This window comes from Podarcis filfolensis, assembly GCF_964270895.1.
Source record: "Podarcis filfolensis genome assembly, chromosome: 6".
NCBI lineage: Eukaryota > Metazoa > Chordata > Lepidosauria > Squamata > Lacertidae > Podarcis > Podarcis filfolensis.
In genome coordinates, this window is record NC_139609.1 from 3,555,574 (window position 1) to 3,576,562 (window position 20,989).

Genomic DNA, 20,989 nt, shown 5'->3' on the forward strand with positions numbered 1-20,989 from the left:
TGCAGGAGTCTCTGCCATTTTGTGGTGAGCAGATTTGTCGTACTGCAGTCCATTTCTAAAATAGGCTTTGTTGCTCAGAAATTTGTCAATACCACATTGACTGCCTATCAAGAGAAATATTAAAACTTGTACATACTGTAAATTTCCATACTTGGTAATCCATGCCTGGGCAAAACCTACAGAGAGCAAGCTGTGTGCAAATATATCTGAAAAGAAGAAGCACTTAGGGAATGATTCCTGCCCCCCTTTTGTTTTCTACCACAAGACGTTAAGGGGAGGTAAAATATGTGTTAGTTATGTTGAGAAAAATGCAGGAGGATTCTTGCATGAAGATGTTTCCTTGCTAGTTTGGGCTGACTGTTTACTCTAAATGTGAAATCTGTCATGCCCTTCTACAGAAACATCCATTAGCAAAAGAGTTGGCAGTTAAGGTGAAACCCAAATCCTTGCACACACATCCTCATTGGTCAGGTAGAATCTTTCCTCCAGAGGGCGCCTGTATTACGGCTATATAACTAGTTATCCTTGTTTACTGTGAAAAGGTGCACACACAGGCAGATGCCTTAAAGGGCTGGGAGAGGCATGGTTTCAATAGGGCAATGGTGGGTACTTTCTTTGTTGCATAAACTTCGTTTGTGTTGCATAAGGTGAACTTTCACCTTATGCAAACATTTTCAGATACATTTGGGGTTGCAGTGTCCCCAGAAGCAGGATTTGAGTTTTGCTGGATCACAAGGAAAGTTCTAACTGGATTTTTTTTTTCTTTTTGAGTTACGTTTTTAAAATAATGTAAACCTCTGTAGTATTATTGGTCCCTAATACTGTTTGTGTTGATACTACAGAAGGTGACTAATTTGCTTTTTCTGCAATTAGTAAAAAAATGTTGCTTTAGTCTAAATAATTGTTTTGTCGCCCTCTGTGCTCCTTTCTCACTAGAAGTGGGTGGAACAGGTTCAGCATTATGCACCTGTGTGCACGATCAGTAGCTTATCCATTTGAGCAGCATTTTGCAGGGTTTCTTTGCCCCCTAGTATTTTGTGTGTATTATTTTTCAGTTGCCCCTGGCATTTCAGCAGGGGTTTTGACCGCAAAAAGTATTAAGAATAAAAACACTGATTTTTTTATTTATTCAGTTAAGGAGTTGTGACTCACAGGGTGATTTACATCTCATGGTTGAGGACTGACCTGGAGCATGTAGTTGTAGAAGACGAAGGCAAGTTTTTTGACTCATTTCCAGTGCTGTTAGGGTGCACTTGACAACAAAGGGTTAAGACTGCAAATTATGTATCTCTTTTTCAAAGCTGATGTTAATTTCAGGAATGAGATAGACTTTCCTTCCACAAATACAAATGATGATACATTTGGCTTAGACAATAAATAATAGACACATGCTCATCATATTCTTGATTCAAATTTTCTTCTGATGTGATCAGGAGACAATATTCAGGAACAAGAGAGGCTTCCTTGAAATACGTTTGCTTAGATTCATAGAACTGTAAAGTTGGAAGGGATCCCAAGGGTCATTTAGTTCAACCCCTGCAATGCAAAAATCTTAGCTAAAGCATCCATGACAGATGGGCATCCAACCTCTGCTTAAAAAACTCCAATGATGGAGAGCCTACAACCTCCCGAGGGAGACAGTTCCTCTCTCAACCAGCTCTTATGGTCAGAAAGTTCTTCCTGATGTTTAGTCGGAATCTCCTTTCTTAAAGCCATTGGTTTGAGTCCTACCCTCCAGAGCAAGAGAAAACAAGCTTGTTCCCTCTTCCATGTGACAGCCCTTGAGATATTTGAAGATGGCTGTCAGATCTCCTCTCAGTTTCCTCTTTTCCAGGCTGAACATACCCACTCCTTTAAGTGCTTCTCATAAGGCTTAGTTTCCAGACCCTTGATCATCTTGGTTGCCCTCCTCTGCACACCTTCCAGCTTGTCAACATCCTTCTTAAATTATGGTGCCCAGGATTGGACACAGTATTCCAGGTGTGGTTTGATCAAGGCAGATTAGAGTGGTACTGTTACTTCCCTTGATCTGGACACTAGACTTCTGTTAATGCAGCCTAGAATAGCATTAGCTTTTTTGCTGCTGCATCACACTGTTGAATCATGTTAAGCTTGTGGTCCACCAAGACCCCTAGATCCTTTTCACACGTACTGCTAGTAAGCCAGGTGTCCCCCATCCTATATTAGTGCATCTGGTTCTTCCTGCCTAAGTGCAGAAGCTTACATTTGTCCTTATTGAAATTCATCATGGGGAACTTTGTCAAAAGCCTTCCTGAAATCAAGATACACTAAGTCCACAGCATTCCCCTGATCCACTAAGCTTGTTACTCCAAGAACAACAACAAAAAGAGATTCATCTGGCATGACCTAATTTAGGTACATTTGCATTGGTAGCCAGCTACTGTTGAACTTTGACACCATCACTGATTAATATGCCTTTGAACAAAAAGCATGTATATCCTGTGTTAACCAAACCCTGCTGTTACAGAGTCCTCTATTACCTTTGAAGGGGTAAAACGTCAGCCATTGGTCCAGTTTTGGGTATTAATACCACTACTCTCCTTTTAAGCCTTTAAGCTAGTGTGTTGTAGGAGCAACTACACTGTCCAGGCACTTGTCCTCAGAATTTGGAAGCTGCCAGCTAGACATAAGAATCAGCCTGCCCTCTCTTGATTCACTGGGAGCCCAGATCTTTGAGTGTGTGATCTAAAGCAACCAATCAAATTGTAAAGTTGAAGTATTCAGAAGCTGTGCAAAAGTACAACCTAAGTTCATTTTAAATGTGACTTGTACAGGAGAAAGTTTTAGTAGGTTCTGAGGTGTGACATTTGGATTTTCCACCTTGACACCAAAATATATTGGTCTTGTACAATTCCAAACATATTTTACTGGTAGTGGCCCCTTGATTCTGTGAAACTTGCTTCTGACTAATCATGCTTAGGATTAGGAATGTGGAAAGCTGCCTTTTAGTCAGAACTTCAGTCCTAGTCAGTTTGGCTCATTGGTTGTCAGCTGGTGGGCTGGGACCCACTATGGTTCATAGCTCAACAGCAGCACTTACCACCATATAAATAAGGGGGTGGGGGGGGAGGAAGAAAAGAAATTGGTCCACAAATGCATGTTTGGTATAACAATGGGTCCTGGCATTCCAGGATTTCAGTTATTTGGCACCTATAGCTGAAAATGCCTCTTCCCCTTCCCTGGGAATAAAAATGCAATGATAATAAACAACAGTCTGCTCTTGCTTTGCGGCAGCCAAAATAAGACACCCATGGAGCCATTTCACTCTGTCCAGTGGCAAGACCTAGTTGATCCCTTTTACCACATGATATATATGGTTACTCAAATAAATTCTACCCTGTGTTGCTGCTGTTCTCCCTGACTTCAAGGGTAGGAAAAAAGAATCACATATTGAATGCCGTTTTTCTTTTTGAAGAACAATTTCTAAATAACGGCATTCTGGATGACTGTGTGCCTAAATTACTCATAGCAACAGGCAACACAGTGGAAAAACGTTGTGATGTGTTCCACAAAGCACATAGTCTAACTTTAGCTTTTATATTTTGGCAGTCTTAATGGCTTGCAATAATTTATCTTCTCCTTTTTGGCTGCATTTCAAACCAGCACATATCCATGGTTCTGGTTTTCTTACTAATTTTAACAACTACCCATATTGAAGCAACTCAGTGTCCAAATAGTCGCTCTGTTGCAATGAAATATAATGAAGGCGTTTAGCAAGGGGTGTGACACATTGAGTTACACCCAGTTTTAGGAATAATATTGTAATCTTTTTGCATCAGTCTACATGTTCATTCTCTATGCTGAATGAGGATAGTTGAGGGTGGAGTTAAGCGTATTGCAGCCTTCCTGAGTTGGAACTTGTCTTGTTTCAAGCTTCCTCTTTTTAATCAAATGTTGCCTTTAATAGGTCACAGCTGGAAGAGGTTATATCCTTTTTAAAAGGAAAAGGAAAAAAGCCAAACCCCCTCACAGAGCACTCTCCCAAGCTGGTTTCTCCCCTGCTTCCTAATTGTTGTTGGTTGATATTTAAATTTCACTGGATTACTTCTCTCTCTCTCTCAACTTTATATCTATGATTGAAAGCAGTAGTTGTTCTGTGACTTGTATGGAGGTAAGTTTTATATCTCTGTGTTACTGTATTACATATTTTCCTCTCTGTTTTGGAAATGCAGTGTCCTTCTTGACAGCTCTTAACAAGCAATTTCCTCAACTTCATTCCCTCTATTAATGCTACAGCTTGGATTGGGGGTGTAGTAGTAATAGTAGCTAGTACTGGAGGATTAGTACAAGAAGTCTCTGTTTACATATCTATCTTTAAATTGGCTAGCATGGTCATAAATGTTTTCTTCTAGAATGTAATAGTATTTACAAGTGGGTTATAGTTAAAGTGAATCTAAAACTTCCTAGAAGCAACAGAATTAACCTGTGTATTCCTTGAGATGCATAATTTAAGTTCTTTTCCCTCTGGGATTCTCAATTTTCTCATGATTTAAGCATTTTAAAAACAATTATTTCAAGAAGAATTATAACTCCTTTGCAGAAAGCAAGGGCTCATTCTGACATAATATAATTCCTCCCTAGGGGAACATTGGGGGGGGGGATGTTGAAATCATACCCAGTGATTTAATTCTGCAGCACAAAGGAGTAAAGGTAGCTTGATAGTGACCATCAGCCAAAAAAGAAAGAAAAAGGATAGTTTTGACCAGAGGGCTTTCATTCAGTCATTTGCTACAGCATCTCTATTTTTAAAATTGACCATTTTTTAAAAAATAGTGTAGAATGGGAGGACACTGCAGTTCCTACCACACAGCTTGCTTGCTCACTTGTCTGTAAATGAATAGCCAGGCATCTGAAGTTCACGTTTGTGCTACTTGCTTTGCAAACACCAAAGCTTTTGGCAAGCAGATAACAAAGGGTGTAAAGCCAACTATTGTTCACATTTGTGCTACTTGCTTTGCCAGCACCAAAGCTTTTGGTAAGCAGATAACAACAGCTGTAAAGCCAACTATTGCTCATGAAGAAAAGCTCCCTTCAAGGCTGCAAAGAGTTGAAATGGGGACCCAAGTAGATGTGCACTTAAGTACTTAGCAGTCAGTTGCATATCTTGTTTTTTCTAAACAAATTTATGGGGTGGGAAAGCCCAGTCTCACCATGAGGGCAGTGCGTGAGAAGGGGTGGCTTATTTCTTCCCGGTTCCACGGAGATAAGGGAAAGGTCCCATTGTTGTCCCATTGCTACAGTTATCAGTCCACAATTTACACAGAATTTGGAATATTTTTTACCCTAGGCAAAAGAGTTGCCAGCTTGAGCCTTTTCCCTACCCTTGTCAGCTAGCTTTCTTTAAGTAATATTTTATTATGTCTTGTGGCTGAAAACAGTTGTGGATGTTTACTTACTTATTTTAGGTGTAACTCTAGTTTATGATTGCACTTGGAAGTATGCCTCATAGATTCAGGAAGAACTAGTGTTAGGTTGCGTTCACATCTTAGCACAGTTTTTCACTTCCCTTATCTCATGCTGGGCTTCACTCCACAGCGTCACAATTTAATTATAGAAGTAGTTGCAGTGAGTCCCAGAATTCTCTTGTCGCTCCTGAAGGGTGTTCCAAACCTTTAGGACAGGACAGCAGCAGAGCCAATAAGCAAGGTCCTACCCAGGCGGAGGAGCTGCCCTGCCCTCCCAGATCAGACCTATCAGGGCTTTTTTGTGAGTTTCTCAAGGTCACCAGTGTAAAACAAAATATTTCCTTTCTTGATTTATTATTATTATTGCCTTTTCATTTCCCCCCTCTGCACCACCCAACACCTCACAGCTAGGGATTGGGGCACAGGGAACAGAGCAGGTCAACATTAGAGATTGCATGCCATTGTTGCAATGGGACAGCAAGCAGGCTCCTCACCCCCTCTGGGGCTGTCAGGCCACGCAACATAGGAGAAATCTCACAGGCCAGGCTAGTTCTCACTACTCCCACCTGTGTCAGAGCTGTTTTGGGTGATATATTTACCAAAAAAGGCTTACATTTTTCTAAGCTTCCCCCCACTCCGGGGGACCAGACATGAGCTTTGGGCTGCTGGGGTAACCGCAGCAGACATGAAATCCCAGAAAGATGTGTCAGGGACACAATGGTGCCAGGGGAAGACCAAGCACTGCAGTCCTCGCAGGCTGGCTCTTCAGCATCTCATAATATGAGGCTCTTATTCCCAATACCAATAGACCCTGGATCTGGGTAGTGAGTTACACCCAAATTCTTCATTTGGATGTGGGAATGATTGCCCATGAAATACCCTGGCTGGTTTTGTAATTGGAAGGAGATGGGAGGAGCAGCCATATCTGTTCCAGTTTGGGGTTTAGAAAGTTCCAGAAGGAAACAGCAAAAGCACTATCCTTGGGAACAGGAGGTCTCCACCCTTGAGCTCATTATCATCTAGCTCCTCCAGGAAGTCATCTTTCTATAAGCATATGCCTGCCTCTTCTGTCACTCTGCAGAAGGGAAGGGAAGACCAAGGACCCTTATGACAAGATGGTCAAGGTGTCTTCACAGGAGATTTGAAGCTTCTGCTACTGCCTTCTGGGCTTTGCTTGCCAGCTCTAGCTTCGTATGGTTTGACTAGATCATCCTCAGGGTCCCTTCGAACTCTACAATTCTATGATTCTATTATTCTATGTGGTTCCAGGAGCTGGAAGGTATGTCCAAGGTGATTAAGGATGGTCTCAAGAAGATTGGACTGGCTTCTGTGCTCATGGCAGACACTTCTCATTGGTATCCTCAAGTTATAGTTTCAAGCCTTGACAGTTAACATGGTGGCCAGGAGTAACATATGACTGAGGACTTGGGCAACCAGTCAGTTCTTAGTCCAGGCTGGCTGGAGCATCCCTTCTCAGGTACAAAGCTGTTTGGCAAGGCATTTGATCTAATGCTCAGAAAGAGTAAAGATGAAAAGAAGGCCTAGTCTACTCTAGAAAGGAAGAAAAAGAACCAAAACAGTGACAGTCTTTACACTCGGGCTTATTCCACAAGGAACTGGACTTCAGGGAAGTACTTCTAGCAGAGTTTATCCCAGGGGTTTGGGTGCAGCTCCATGCAGACCCAACCAGGGACAAACACATCTGCTATGTTCAGCAAGGTTTAGAATAAATCTTCCTCTTCCTGACACCAGCTCCCTGCCTGTAACTAAAGGTAGGTGACGCTTTACTATGCATCAAACTAGTTCTGAAGTATAGGTCTGGGAGATGGTCTCTCTAGGTTACATAATGGAGTATGCATGTTGTCCCAGAAATAAATTCATGACCTCCCCAAGGTCATGAAATCTGTCCAAACACCAGCCAGGGCTAGAAGCCATCAGCACCTTCTGGATGTCAAAAGACTAGCTCTTGTCTCTATAGTCTAGAGCAGGGGTCGGCAAACTAAGTCCTGGGGACTGGATCAGGCCCAATTGCCTTCATGATTTGGCTTGCGGATTGTCTGTGGATCAGTGTGGGGATTCTGTTTGTTCGGGCTGCGCCATTTTTCTCCCTGCGCTATTCCATTTTTTCTCCTTTCCCTCACACACACTATGGCGGTGCCTCCCTCCTCCTGGATTCTCCCTGCCCTGCCTAGAGGAGGAAGGGGGCTGGGCTGAGCTGGCTGAGCACCATTTTCAGCAGCCCCTCTCCGGAGCCAGCTCTTTCACGCCGCTCATCTTCCCTCTGCTGCCGCTGCTGCCACCCTGGTGCTCCTGTGGGCCAGGGAGTAGAGCAGACAAGCTTGCTCTGCCTACTCACGAGAAGCAGCAGCGGTGGTGGTGGTGGTGGTGGTGGCAGCAGCCCCTGGGAAGGTAAGCACAGCAGCTGGGGGTGGGGCTGGGGGGTGGGGAGGAGGACTACTTGCCCCTCTTGACTCTTCTTCCAGCTCACCCCCCCCCCAGTGCCCCTTCTCCGGCCAGCCACAAGGTCTGAGGGACAGTGAACCGGCCCGTGGCTAAAATTTTTGCCGACCCCTGGTCTAGAGATCTGGAGTCTATTCCTTTCTTGGTGCCACAAAAGGTTGGAGATTTCAGATCTAGTGGCTCAACAAGTTTCTCATCTCACCAGAAGCATTTTAGAATGAAGACTCTCAGATCCATCATGACAGCTTTCTTGAAAGATGACTTTTTGTAATTAGTGGATTTGTCAGATGCCTATCTCCACATCTTCATCAGATCCAGCAACGGAATGATCCTACATTTTAAAAAATATTAATACTTTATTAAGGTGATTTCAATTAAAGGAATTAAAGTGATACAGGAAAAAAAGGAAAAATGAGAGGGAGAAAAACAACATCAAAGATACATATAAAAGCAAAAATTTGCAAAAAAAGAGAAAAATATATATGATATTCCCATACGTTTTTGTCTAAAGTGGTATAATGTTATTGTCCTAGTGCTTATGTAAATAGTAATAGCTTACAACATTTTGTATGAACTCATTCCAAATGTTATTGCATTTATCCATACAGAGTCTGCACCTGTAAGCAGTCCATTCATAAATTGCAAGTGATGTCATATTGTTCCTACATTTTGTATGCAACAAAAAATACTTCGGTACAGGCTATTTGGGTTCAACATTCTAATATGGTCTTGTTCAGGAAGAAAGCTATGGAAAAATATAGAGCACACTTTTGTGTCCAGAGGCATGACATAGTGAATTCTTCTCTGTGTTTACCACAAGTGCCTTCATGATCCCTAGAATACATGTGAGTGATTCTGGACACCACCTGATTCAGGATGTTCCTCACAACAGAACGTTAGCAGCGATGCTTTTCTTGTCTCCTCAGCAGGCTTTGCATGAGAAGAGTTTGAAACTGCTTCACTGTTGCCCTTAAAGCAGCAATCTTATCTTACCTGTACAGTATTACTTCTGCTTTATGACGTTTGCATACCAAAGGAATTTACTTTCTCCTTGCTTCTTTCACAATCTGCAAGTTGTGTGTTCATCAAATTTGTTGAGGAGAACGAGGACCAAATGGAAAAGCCCAGGCCTTTTAACTGTTTAATATTTATTATGACAGCACTTACTGAATTTTTAGTTTTATTGCTCTTCTGCTATTTGGGCGTTTTTGTAGTTTTAAAGAGGGTTTTAAACTTTGTCCAGTTCCACTTTAGTCCCTTTAGTGCCCCCTCTATTCTGCATAGTTATTTAAGTTCAAGAGACAAGGAATGACACTGTGGTTGTAGGCTTTTAACAAGGCAAAATCACTTTGCTTCACATGCTAATCATCACAGGACAAGGGGCTGCATGCCAAATAAGGTGAACATGATTAGTGGAACTTAATCCTTCCCTATTGTACCAAGTCGTAGGTTCAAACCAAACCTTCCATAGTATGTTTGTGAACAACATATCTTTATTTATGGACTCAGATTAGTAGCACTTTCTAAACTTCCTTTCTTCCGCTCAAATAGCACGGCTACTCTGTGTCTTCTTCAGTATTGGCAAGAGTTAACTTCCTGTTTTGGTGGTTCCTCTCTTTCTGCAGAGGGAGAACCGCAGGCTTCAGGAAGCCAGCATGCGGCTTGAGCAAGAGAACGATGACCTTGCCCATGAACTTGTAACAAGCAAAATTGCTCTACGGAATGACTTGGACCAGGTGAGAAAAGCCTTCATCAGTAGGCAGGTATAAGCTGAAATTAGAGAAATCACAGTCTTAGGTTTGCAATTGGAGAGTAGAATTACAAACATTATTATTATGGGTGGGTGGTTCATGTTTGTGAATGGTATTTAGTGTTCCAAAATGCTGGCCTAAACCTTTAAAACCCTAAATGGCTTGGGACTAGGTTACCTGCAAGATCCACACCTTCTGTATATAACTACCCAAACCTTAAGATCCTCTTCAGAGGTCCATCTTCAAGTTCTTTCACCATGTGATTTTAGTGGTTGCTAGGGAGAAGGCCTTGGTGATGGCACTCAAGCTGTGGAATAACCTCCCCAGAGTCTTACCTGGCACCTTCTTTGTGGTCTTTTCATTGCCAGGTGAAGACCTTTTTAGTCTCCCTGTTTTAAACTACGGGATCTTAAAATTGGAACTTTTGTATGTGGTGCATTTTTAGTTAAACTGTAAATTTGGTTTTAGGTTTCTCTCACTGCTGGGAAATTTTTATGCTGCAACAGTTCTTTTATATTTTTAATGCATAGTATTTTCTCATTTTATATTTTTGAGGTACCAAAAGAACTATGTCATTGGGTTGCATATATAAATGAGTCCTTCTGGCCATGCTTACCATTGAGCTCCCACATGGCCCATGAGGGACTGTGGTCCTCAGGGTGAAAAAAGTTATGCACCCCTGAGTTCATGAAGGCCAATCATTCCCCCACTTTCAGAGAAGCGGCTTACCATATACTTAAGACATGTCATATTTGGGCTAAGCCCAGGAGAAGACAGGTGCCTGGATAAAAGAAAGTATAGACCAGGCTTCCTCAACCTCGGCCCTCCAGATGTTTTTGCGACAGTTCCCAGCATCCCTGACCACTGGTCCTGCTAGCTAGGGATCATGGGAGTTGTAGGCCAAAAACATCTGGAGGGCTGAGGTTGAGGAACCCATTCTATAATAAATGTCTCTGAGAGATGGATATTAGAAAAGAAAATGTTTCGCCCAATAGGAGCTTTTCCAATCAGGGATGTAGCGTGGGCAGGGCCGGGGGGCCGTAGCCCCAAATGCATGATTTTGAGGGGATGCAAACCAGAAACCCCCTTGCAGGGATCCCTGTTCCACCCTCCCTTCTGCTGGGGGCCTCTGGGCCCCGGAGCCTGGCCTGGCATTGCTGCCATGTCCCCACCCCCCTCGCCTGGTCAGTGTTGGGAGGATGTGCGCCAAGGACTGCATCGGCCAGGAAATTCCCCCGAGTGGGCAGGCAGCACAGTGTGGTCCTGTGAACCCTCACTGTCCTGCGCCCACCTGGCAGCGGCAGCATCAGCAGTGAGGGCAGGGCTGGTGCAGCAGGTTTTCTTCACCCTCTGAGCCTCACCCCCTGTCCCTGTTCCCACCCGGTGCCTGCATGTGTGCCCCGGGTGCCAGCAAAGGATGCAACGCTGCTCTTTCCAATAGCCTTCTGCATGTTTAATTAACTTAAATGAAAGATCAAATGGCTACCTATGTGTAGATTTCATTGTAAAGAGAGATGTGGGAGGCTAATTCTCTGGACCCAGTATTTGGATATACATTATATCATAATGTTGTATGCATTTATCTTCAAAGTGCCAAGAGAGATGACAAGTCCATACATATATACATAAACACACACAAGCACACACCTCCATGCAGATATTCACACACCTTCAGGGGAGTGCACATTCCATTGATATTGGTAGCTCCACGTAGAGGCTCAGATAAATTGTGTTGCTATTGTTTAAGAGCCAGTGTGGTGTAACTGGGACCTTCTTTGAATTCTCAGGCTGAAGACAAAGCAGATGTTTTGAATAAGGAGCTGCTTTTGACCAAACAAAAACTAGTGGAGACTGAAGAGGAGAAGAGGAAGCAGGAAGAAGAAACAGCCCAGGTAAGAATAGCTTCATTGATCAGCAGAGGAGGCAGCTAACCTATATGCAGAATGCTTAAACACGGTGTATCAAAAGGGCAAAATAGAGAACATCGACTAAAGATCCCGTGAACAATCACTGGCGCTTTCACACTGCACAGTCTGACCATGAGAGACCTGTTAGAAGCTCGATGGTAAAATGCATGGTTTGATTGATTGCATTATATCCTACCTTTTTCTCCAGGTTGCTCAAGGTGGCATACATAGTTCTCCCTGCTCATTTAATCCTCACAACAACTCTGTGGGGCAGGTTAGGTTGTGAGGGGCAGGGACTACTCCAGGGAAAAACAAAAAAACAAATAATAATAATAATAATAATAATAATAATTACACTGGATGTAGTTGTGTTCATAATAAATAGCTTCAGGGAATCTCCCTGCCATGGTCCAGACAAAAATTGCCTTACCAAAGGTGATTGCATTTCAAGGGACCTCCACTAGCAACAGTGGGAACAAGTTTAGCCCTTGTGCTGATGTTGGGCACCATTAATAACAGCAGAGCAGGTGGCAACATCTGGTCCTTGGGAGGCAATTCCCTGGGAAGTTCTCCTGGTGCTGCTCCAATAATTTCCAAGCAAATTGTCCCTCATGTTAATTAGTGCACCATTTGGAATTTTCTTCTTGGGCACCAAATGTGTTGTGTCAACCATGTGCATGTTTCCAATGCTTTGATCAGACAACTTCATGTGAATTACCCAGCAGATGAATGGAGGTTTCACACTGGTGCATTAGACCCCTCCCCTCTGCAGGCCAGTACTGACAGGTAGGTGCGGCCATCCACCTGCCAACTGTCTGGTGTCTTCATGGTGGATGAATTTGCCCACCTGCCAAAGTTGACCTGGGAGTGGGGGAGAGGGATCTGTTTTGCAGAGAACTTGCCAGTGAAGCAGCAGCCAGCAGGACTGAATGCTCTATTCATAAGCTGATGTGGAAACTGAAGTGCTTCTCTCTGTAGGAGCCTGTTCAGGATTTAACACCCCGCCCCAATCATCAGAGAATGGGGGGGTTTAAATCCTGCAGATTTGGCTGTGCATACCTCTTCCTTATGTGCATAGCCAGTTGAAACACATACACACCCCGCCCAAAAGCTGATGTCACCCTGCCCATCAAAGTGATGACGGGTGTGGTGTCAGGAAAATGGCCTCCCGGCCCAATTTTAAACCTCGATAGGTCAAGATTTTCTTTCAGACTACAGATTCCCCTTCCTTAATTTAAAGTATGCCAAACAATGGGAATTTCTATTGTTCAGAAAAGGATATGAAGGGCTCGTCCACACTTCTGCTTACGCCATGCCTGGAAGGCATGAGTCCAAGCGGTTTTCTGCTTGCCCTGCTCCTTTCCAAGGGAAAACCTGATCTTTACCAACAGATTGGAACACATGGCAACCCAGGAAAAGCCCAAATTGACTTTTGCTCCAATTGAGCACTAAAGAGCAGTTTATCCTGGGAGAAAGCAGTGGGACAAAAGGAAGTGTGGAAAAGAGAGCTCCATCTGGATTAATGAACACAACTAAGGCTATACTTTGTTTAGAATTGCTGTTGCAACCCTACACATAAATATGCATTCAAAGAGTAAGGTGTGTCAGATATGCAACCTTTTACCACTGAGTGCAACAATATAAAAAGGTAATTACACCATAGTGACTAATCCATGTGAAGTGAATATCCTTGTGCATGTAATATATTTGACCAATGATTGCCTAATATGTGTCATGAATTCTTCAGGTTATAACATCTAATGTATGCTTGGGGCAGGAGAAGCCCTGGAAGAGCATGCGGGGGCAGAAGAAGAGAGTGATCTCCTTAGCACAGGGTTGAATTTCTCCCAACATCTTTGATGAGAAAACATTGCACCAGATACACACTCCTAATGATTCAAAATCCAGAGCAAATAATTATAGGAAACATTTACCCAAGACTTTAGGGATTAAGGGTGCAATCTTAGCCTGGGAGTAAACCCCATGGGATTCAGTAGAATTTATTTCTGGAGTAGATATGGTTAGAATTGTTGCTATAAACTTCTAAGATTGCCTGAGAGTTGAGAACTGAGAATATAGAATATTGTTGATAAAGGGTATGTTTCAGAAAGTAATTAGTTAATGAAGTGTCTGGGATATACCTCAAACTTTAATGATAATATGTTTTCTCTCCTTCTGTATTAAAAGTTAAAAGAGATCTTCAGAAAACAGCTAGAGAAGGCAGAATCTGAGATCAAGAAGACAGCAGCCATTATTGCAGAGTATAAACAGGTAATGGGTTTTAAGAAATGTTTTCGTTGAGATTCCTGCATTGCAGGGGGTTGGACTAGATGATCCTGAGGGTCCCATCCAACTCTACAATTCTATGATTCTATGTTTTCATCTCCGCTTTCACTATGTGTAAGTTTCTGAAGAGTAACTATGTATACTTATAATTAAATAGCTAGCCACCCACTTCACAATTCAGGAGCAAGCTTGTATTTCCTGCCAGTCAAGTCCATGCCAAATGTTAAGAGGAGAGTTTGTCAATACTAATTTATAGAGCTAATAATCAGACTTGCAAATGCTCACCAATGACCTGTGAGGGAATGACTTTTATTATATTAATTTATTTATTTACTATTCCATCTTTCTTCCAAAGAATTCAAAGTAGCATATTTGATTGCAGGTGCGCTGAGTTGGGCCCAACATTGGGGGTGGTGGTGGTGTGTGTCACGCAATGCGCCTCCCTCCGTCGGCCAGGCCTGCCAGGACATGGGGGCGTCACTTTGAAGATCGCCAGAGCACCTTCCTGGAAGGTGCTGGCGAGCGTGGGAGGCAGGGGGAAATTGCCCAGCGTGCCCACCTGGGCTGGAGAAGAGCCCTAAGGATGCCTCTTGTGGCTCACTTTGCATGCACACTGCTTGGCTATTCCGAGGAGGGGGAAGGCAGGCAGCGAGGGGCTGTACTTGTAGCTGTTCTCGGAGCTGAAAGAAAGCAGCCTCTTAAACGTGAATCACAAAAATACTCCCATTGGCAGCAGCTGTTGGTGTGCCTCTCAACTCCCTTCCTAATCCACCTTTTATCAGACATTCAGACTAGCCATGGGCAAAAGAAAAGAAGGAGGGGGGATAGTTGGGGAGGCTCCGTAGCTCTCTCAACACTCAGCCCAGCCCAATCCCAGCCAATTCTCCCGGCCTTTTCTCCCTTTTGCACACACACTTGTGGGTAGTTTTCGAGTGCCCAAACTGAAGTCGCTCCTGAAATGCTGTAGCCTTCCAACCACAACAGCACCGGTTGCTTCAGGGAATCCTCCCTCTTTTGTGCTCTGTCTCCCCCACTTTTCCCCATGGATTGGAAAAATCACAACAGGATCTAGTCTCCCCGCCACCCTCTCCCTCCGTTGCAAAGCTTTCCTGCTGAGCAGTCGGTGCTGGACCTCATACAGGCCCTTCCGATGGGGGAAGCCCAACGGTAGACAGTCCAAGTTTGCAAGGCTGCCTCTTTGCTGCCCAGCGTTGCCTCCGGGTGGCCCAGGGGAGCTTCCCTCCCGTCTGAGGAAGGAGCGCTCGCCTTCCAGAACCATGCACTGGAGCTTTCAGCTCATCACAGGATTGTCGGCGGGTCTGTTCAGTTGGTGGGTGACCTCCCGCCCCTGCCCAGCGTGTTGGTGCTCACCCAGGGGCAGGGGGTGATGGTGACCCCCTTAATATTGGGGGCCTCAGCTCCCTACCTTGAAATATTGAGGGGCTGAATGCTCCTTGCGCCCCCTGTAGCCAGAGTCCCTGCTTGATTGTCTCCCCTTCTCCTCCTATTTTATTCTCACCACAGCCCTGTGAGGTGGGTTTCCCTGAGAGCTAGTGACTGGCCCAAGACCACCCAGTGAACTTCATGGCTGAGTGGGGATTTGGATTGCGTTCTCCTAGGACCTAGGGCCCACCCAGACTACCTGTTCATTAAGCATTCATCCTCACCTGGTCTTTACGGAATATCTATTCTGATTTGTTGGGCAGGGGGAACATATATAACAATGAGCTTTCATCCTGATTTGCTTGCACATTACATCTCACCATTGATCAATTGTTTATCCCAAACTTTGAGTGAATTTCTCTGTCACTTTCTTAACTGCAAATAGTCACTTCTTTTTAAAAAGTGGATCTATTGTGACAGAAAACTTTATTCCATTTTAACTGTGCAAGCCAAAATTTCTGGTAAGCGATTGAATCCCTCCCCCAAAATACTGATAGTCTGGAAGTGACTCTAGTATCCTAATCACTTCGACTGACCTTTGACAGAGTAAAGGCTTTGAAGATGCTAAAAGAAGATGAAATGTCAACACCTTGGTTAAATATATTAAATTTTCTTTTTCCTTGAGAATAAATGTTATTAAAAATTATCTCCTCCTAGATTTGTTCTCAGTTGAGTAGCAGGCTGGAGAAGCAGCAGGCCGCCAATAAAGAGGAGCTTGAGGTGTTAAAGGTGAGAATACTCTGAATCTGGCATGCATCTACCTCAAAATAGTATTTTGAGGTAGTGTTATTGTTAACAATTGTAGGTCTATAGCAGGGGTAGGCAACCTAAGGCCCGTGGGCCAGATGCGGCCCAATCACTTTCTCAATCCAGCCCACGGACGGTCCAGGAATCAGTGTGTTTTTACATGAGTAGAATGTGTCCTTTTATTTAAGATGCATCTCTGGATTATTTGTGGGACCCCCCCCCCCAAAAAAAATAGTCCGGCCCACCACACGGTCTGAGGAACGGTGGACCAGCCCACGGCTGAAAAAGGTTGCTGACCCCTGGTCTATAGGTTGGCTGTCTGGCAAAAAGACTGCCTTGGTGGCATTTCAGCAGAGGGCAATGACGGCAGAACTCTTTTGAAAAGGCTTTTAACATCACAGTGTAATAACTCTTTGTAAAAAAATAATAATGCATGGATCATTTTGTGATCTGAGATGTGCCATTCAGGAACTATTACCACAACACAGTATAATCAATGACTGCCTGTTGAATATGCAGTTAATTAGATATTTATATTACACACGGGATGTACCTTTTTAACAGCTGTGCGGTTTCCTAGGTAAAGGTGCAGCTCTTCAAAGCTCTGGAGTACTGTGAAAAGTTGTGTCTGCTTTAATTATTCTGTCTGACAGTTAAAGGTGTAGAAGTTCTAATGTGGAAAGGCTGGCCTGCCTAAAAAATATCTGGAAGAGGCCTTGGTAGATTCATTGATGATTTCTGTCACACTCACCTGAACACAGGAGTGCTTTATTTGTGGGTAGGGCACACACACGTACCCCATTCCCAATGTCTTAAAGACATCCAGCACCTCTTCAGACCTTTGCATGTTTTGCATTAAGGACTGAAGTGGGCTTCTAAGTGCATTCTGTGAATAAACTTAGAAATCTTTGTCTGTTGAATAAGGGTTCTGATCACAGATAAATTTATAAGACAGAATGTGCCTGGAGTGGGAGAAAGTTAAGCAAGTAGAAATTCACCCAAGCAGAATACCACCCAATGTGAGATGTGAGTATGATTTAGGTTTCTGAAAGTGGACATGGCCAGTCTCTGGCACCAACAATGTATTGAGGTCTCAGATTTTCATGCCAAACTGGTCCCAGATGTTGTTACACCTTTTTACAATATGTTGTCTTCAGTCAGGAAATTCTGGTATCCTTTTGGCCAGGAAGAGCCACACTGGGCAACCCAACTCTTATCTGCTCAGCGACTTTGTAGTTGCAACTCACAACATCACCCTAGCATAGTGAGCAGCCTCTTTGATATCATAACTATCAACTGACTCTCTGATTTGACTATTTTAGGGTAAGGTGATGGCTTGCAAACATTGTAGTGAAATATTCAGTAAAGAGGGGACATTGAAAGTGCCTGCTGTACCGAGAGAGAGCCCAAGAACAGACACAGATGATGAGAAAGATGCCCTTAAAAAGCAGCTGAGAGAGATGGAGCTGGACCTGGCACAGACCAAACTACAACTTGTGGAAGCCAAATGCAAAATACAGGTAATGTCATTCTATGCATGCTGTACTGCATTGCTGAAAATAAACTGTTGTTGCATCTCCTGTTATGGTAAAGAATGAACTATACCTTTTCTACCCATCTAGCTGTATTGGAGGGACAGATAGCATGCTTTTGAGGCAAACATATTCACTGACAATGAAGTATTCTTTGGTGGGACTCCTGTGATGAGAATCTTGTGATTGAATCCAAAATGGCTTCATCCCCCTGGTGTAGTGACAGAGGAATAATCTACCCGTTCCATTCTGCATGTCAATTGCTGGCAGGGCTTTGGGGATGCCGTGGGGAATCCATAGCAGTCCAGTCCCTATTTGGATTCCCCTGTTAATTTTCAGGGGTGGCTGCTTTGTCTTTGCTTCATTAGAAGAGAAGGGGTTCCAGGTTGTGGTTATTTTTTAATTATTCCTTGCAAATCTGTTGAGAAGGATTTTCATAATAATCTTTAAAAGGATTGATACTGAACTTCTTAAAAATTAAAATTGTACAACTCACAATTACATTGTTGCTGGCATCCACCTGTCTCAAGAGACAATGGAGTGCACTTCTGGGAGTGAAGTAAAACCGCTACATTAGCAGCACTGAAGTGACCTCCCCAGGGTGCAAGCCTGGGCAGTGTGTATGGAGGTTGCTGGCTGCCCAGACAACAGGATCTCCCTCTCAGCCTCGCTGATATGGTCCAATGGAAAGCAGAGCGATACGTTTGGCACCAGCTTGGCTGCAGGCGTTGCCGGAAGGAGGTGTAGAAGGCACCATCCAACTGTTTCAGGGACTCCACTCCGGATTTGTGAACGGTTTACTCCTTAGCCTTTTCTTCTCCCAAAGATATCCCACAAGCCAATGAGGGTTTAGGATCAGAGTTTTCCTTCTCCTAGATGGGCTACCTTTCCAGGTTGATGCCACACTTGCCTCTACAGCACATGTAGAAACCTCCTTCCTGACCGTTGGACCACTGTTGGTCTTGTCCACTCAATCTGCTAGAGCCTCTTTCCATGCAGCGGAAGTCCCTAGATTTAAGACCCATCAGCCAGCTTCACTTGCTTTAGCTGACCAAAGCCGTTTCCAGGGTGTGACCACTGTCACACACTGACAGCTTCCAGAGCCACAGGTGAGAGCTGAGTGCAGGGTGGGGACCAAAGGGAGACAAACTACCCCAAAGGAGCACAATGTGTCCCTCGCCAGAGGTACTACCTCTCCCCTAACACCCCATACACCTTACATTACATTGTAATGTAATGTAAGCAGATATATGTTGTTGCTGTGTTTATCACTGAAGTTGTACATAGAAAATTATCCATAAACTTGGATTTTTATTAAGCTGGTTAATTTCAGCAAAAGATGACTCAAATGTCTAAGCCCTGCTGAATAGTTCTCTGATCAGCACCGGACTGTTTTCATTTCACAGGAGCTAGAACACCAGAGAGGAGCACTTATGAGTGAAATCCAAGCTGCCAAGAACTCTTGGTTTAGCAAAACCCTGAACTCTATCAAAACAGCTACTGGCACACAGCCACTACAGCAGGCTCAGCTGTCGTCGTCACCCAAAGAGGGCAGCACATAGTTCCAGCTGGATTCCAAGCACCAAGAGCACAATGGACAAAGCAGCTTGAAACCCCTTGGATATTCACCCAATAGCACCTGTTCAAAGGGGGAAGCAGGAGACAGGCCGGAGAGCCAGCCTGCAAACCAATTCCTTCAGTGTCTTTTATTTGTTCTGATGTGGCCCTTTCCAAAGGGAAGTTATTTAAAGAATCCTGTTATATGTGGAATACTCGTTCCCAGCTGCCTTGCCACATCCTGGTACCTTCATATTTTACATGTTATTTTGTATGCCTAGAAGTTCAAGTATGGGGAGCAAATAATTCAGAACTATGTGTTCCATATGTTGCTAAAAAATATTCATAATTATTTATAAGACAGTTTTTCACCACTTTGGGAGAAGAGAGAGAGGGCAGGGTAAAATAATGAAGAAAAAGCACATTTATTATAATGCCAGAGTGTTTCCTGGTAGATCAGTTCAAAGGTTTACAGCTATTGTTGCACCCTGCCAAGATGCACCTGTTGTTTAAGGCTTGAGTCTCAGGCCACATCTATAACAAGTGGAACAACAGTAATTTTAAAAAAAAAATCTTGTAAAGCTACTAAACGAGAACATGCATAAAACCACATCTACTTTAATGCTGCCTTTAAGCATTCCGTAACTTATGCCGTATATTGCAAATGAGGGAAATAGCTCTTTCCCACACCTCTGTTCTCTTTTGCCAATCAGCAGACTTGGGGCACATCTCTCAAAAGCTCTTTGGAGCACTCACCTTCAAAATGAATCGAAGCTAGAAGAGGTGAACTTCCTAGTGGATTGCACCCTTTGCTCTTTTGCACAGGGCTTGTGTAGAAGACATTCTTGGTCCTGGTAAAATGTGTCCAAAATGCTTTGATGGAAGGTGACCTTCACTTTGACTGGCAGAACAAATTTTTCAGAAGATTCCTGTGTCTGTCTGGAAATCATACTTGTTTTATATCTTTCTAAAGTGCAAAAAAAACATTTGTTACATTTTTGAATTTAACATAAAATGTTTATAGAAATGCTTATTTCATGGAGAATTATACTATTGCTTAAATTGATGGAAATATTTTTTTTATTATGTGTAATGTGTATAATAATGTCTCACAGGCCAACATCACTACTGGATAAGAAGTTGGTTATGTACTTGGTTTCCATGTTATGAAAAGTGTTCCTGGGACATTGTTCTGTGCTGATTTTAATCCAAATTAACGCAATAGCCTATCAGTCAGTTCTCTACAATAAAGTTTAATGATGCTCACTTTGTGTTTCATTGTTGGGTATATTTGCATATTAGGAGTTTTCAACACTATAATGCAAAGTTTGACTTGCTCATGATAACTGAGGGCCAAACCAAACATATTAATACTGTGGTTAGCAACCACATCTGGTTGTGTTGTTGTTTTTTATGAATAGTATGTACTGTAGGAGGGTATATAGAAGTGAATATTATTTATTTGTGAAGTTTAAGTTGTTACAAAAAAAGATACCTAAGACAAAATAAAAATACATAACACAGTTAAAACAATTATTAAAACCAGGCATTCTGTCAAATAAGTTTGCTTCCCTGAATAACTTGTATTATTTTTAAGAGCAAGAGGAATTAAAAACAAGATGACAGAATAATAATCAGTAGCATAAGATATATTCCAGAGTGAAATATAAGGTTAATATTTATACAAAGCATATCAAATGATCATTAATGCCAAATAAACTCAAATTTAGTAGAAACACTCCCTAAGCAGAAGAAATTGAGGAGTCCGCATGACTTCTGGCAGCAAGGATTTTATGAGTCAGTTTTTCAGAAATGTCAATAAGCATGACTTTTAAATCCACAAATCCAGAGAGTAACAGGATGTGTCCTTCCATCCTTGA

The 20,989-nt window shown here is 43.1% G+C and overlaps 1 protein-coding gene across 5 annotated transcripts in view; it reads left to right on the forward strand.

Annotated features, from left to right (window-relative positions):
- RABGAP1L (RAB GTPase activating protein 1 like) overlaps positions 1–20,375 on the forward strand; it is a 146,452-nt gene extending 126,077 nt beyond the window's left edge. For 4 of the 5 annotated variants that reach the window (XM_083621572.1, XM_083621574.1, XM_083621575.1 and 1 more), the window contains 6 exons: positions 9,512–9,622; positions 11,425–11,529; positions 13,732–13,815; positions 15,931–16,002; positions 17,343–17,540; positions 18,959–20,375. In XM_083621572.1, the coding sequence (XP_083477698.1) occupies positions 9,512–9,622; positions 11,425–11,529; positions 13,732–13,815; positions 15,931–16,002; positions 17,343–17,540; positions 18,959–19,114 (726 nt within the window). In that variant the 3' untranslated portion in view covers positions 19,115–20,375. Of the gene's footprint in view, positions 1–2,423; positions 4,133–9,511; positions 9,623–11,424; positions 11,530–13,731; positions 13,816–15,930; positions 16,003–17,342; positions 17,541–18,958 lie in introns of those variants that run through there. The other variant, XM_083621577.1, reaches the window with a different exon arrangement.
- The last annotated feature ends 614 nt before the right edge of the window (positions 20,376–20,989 follow it).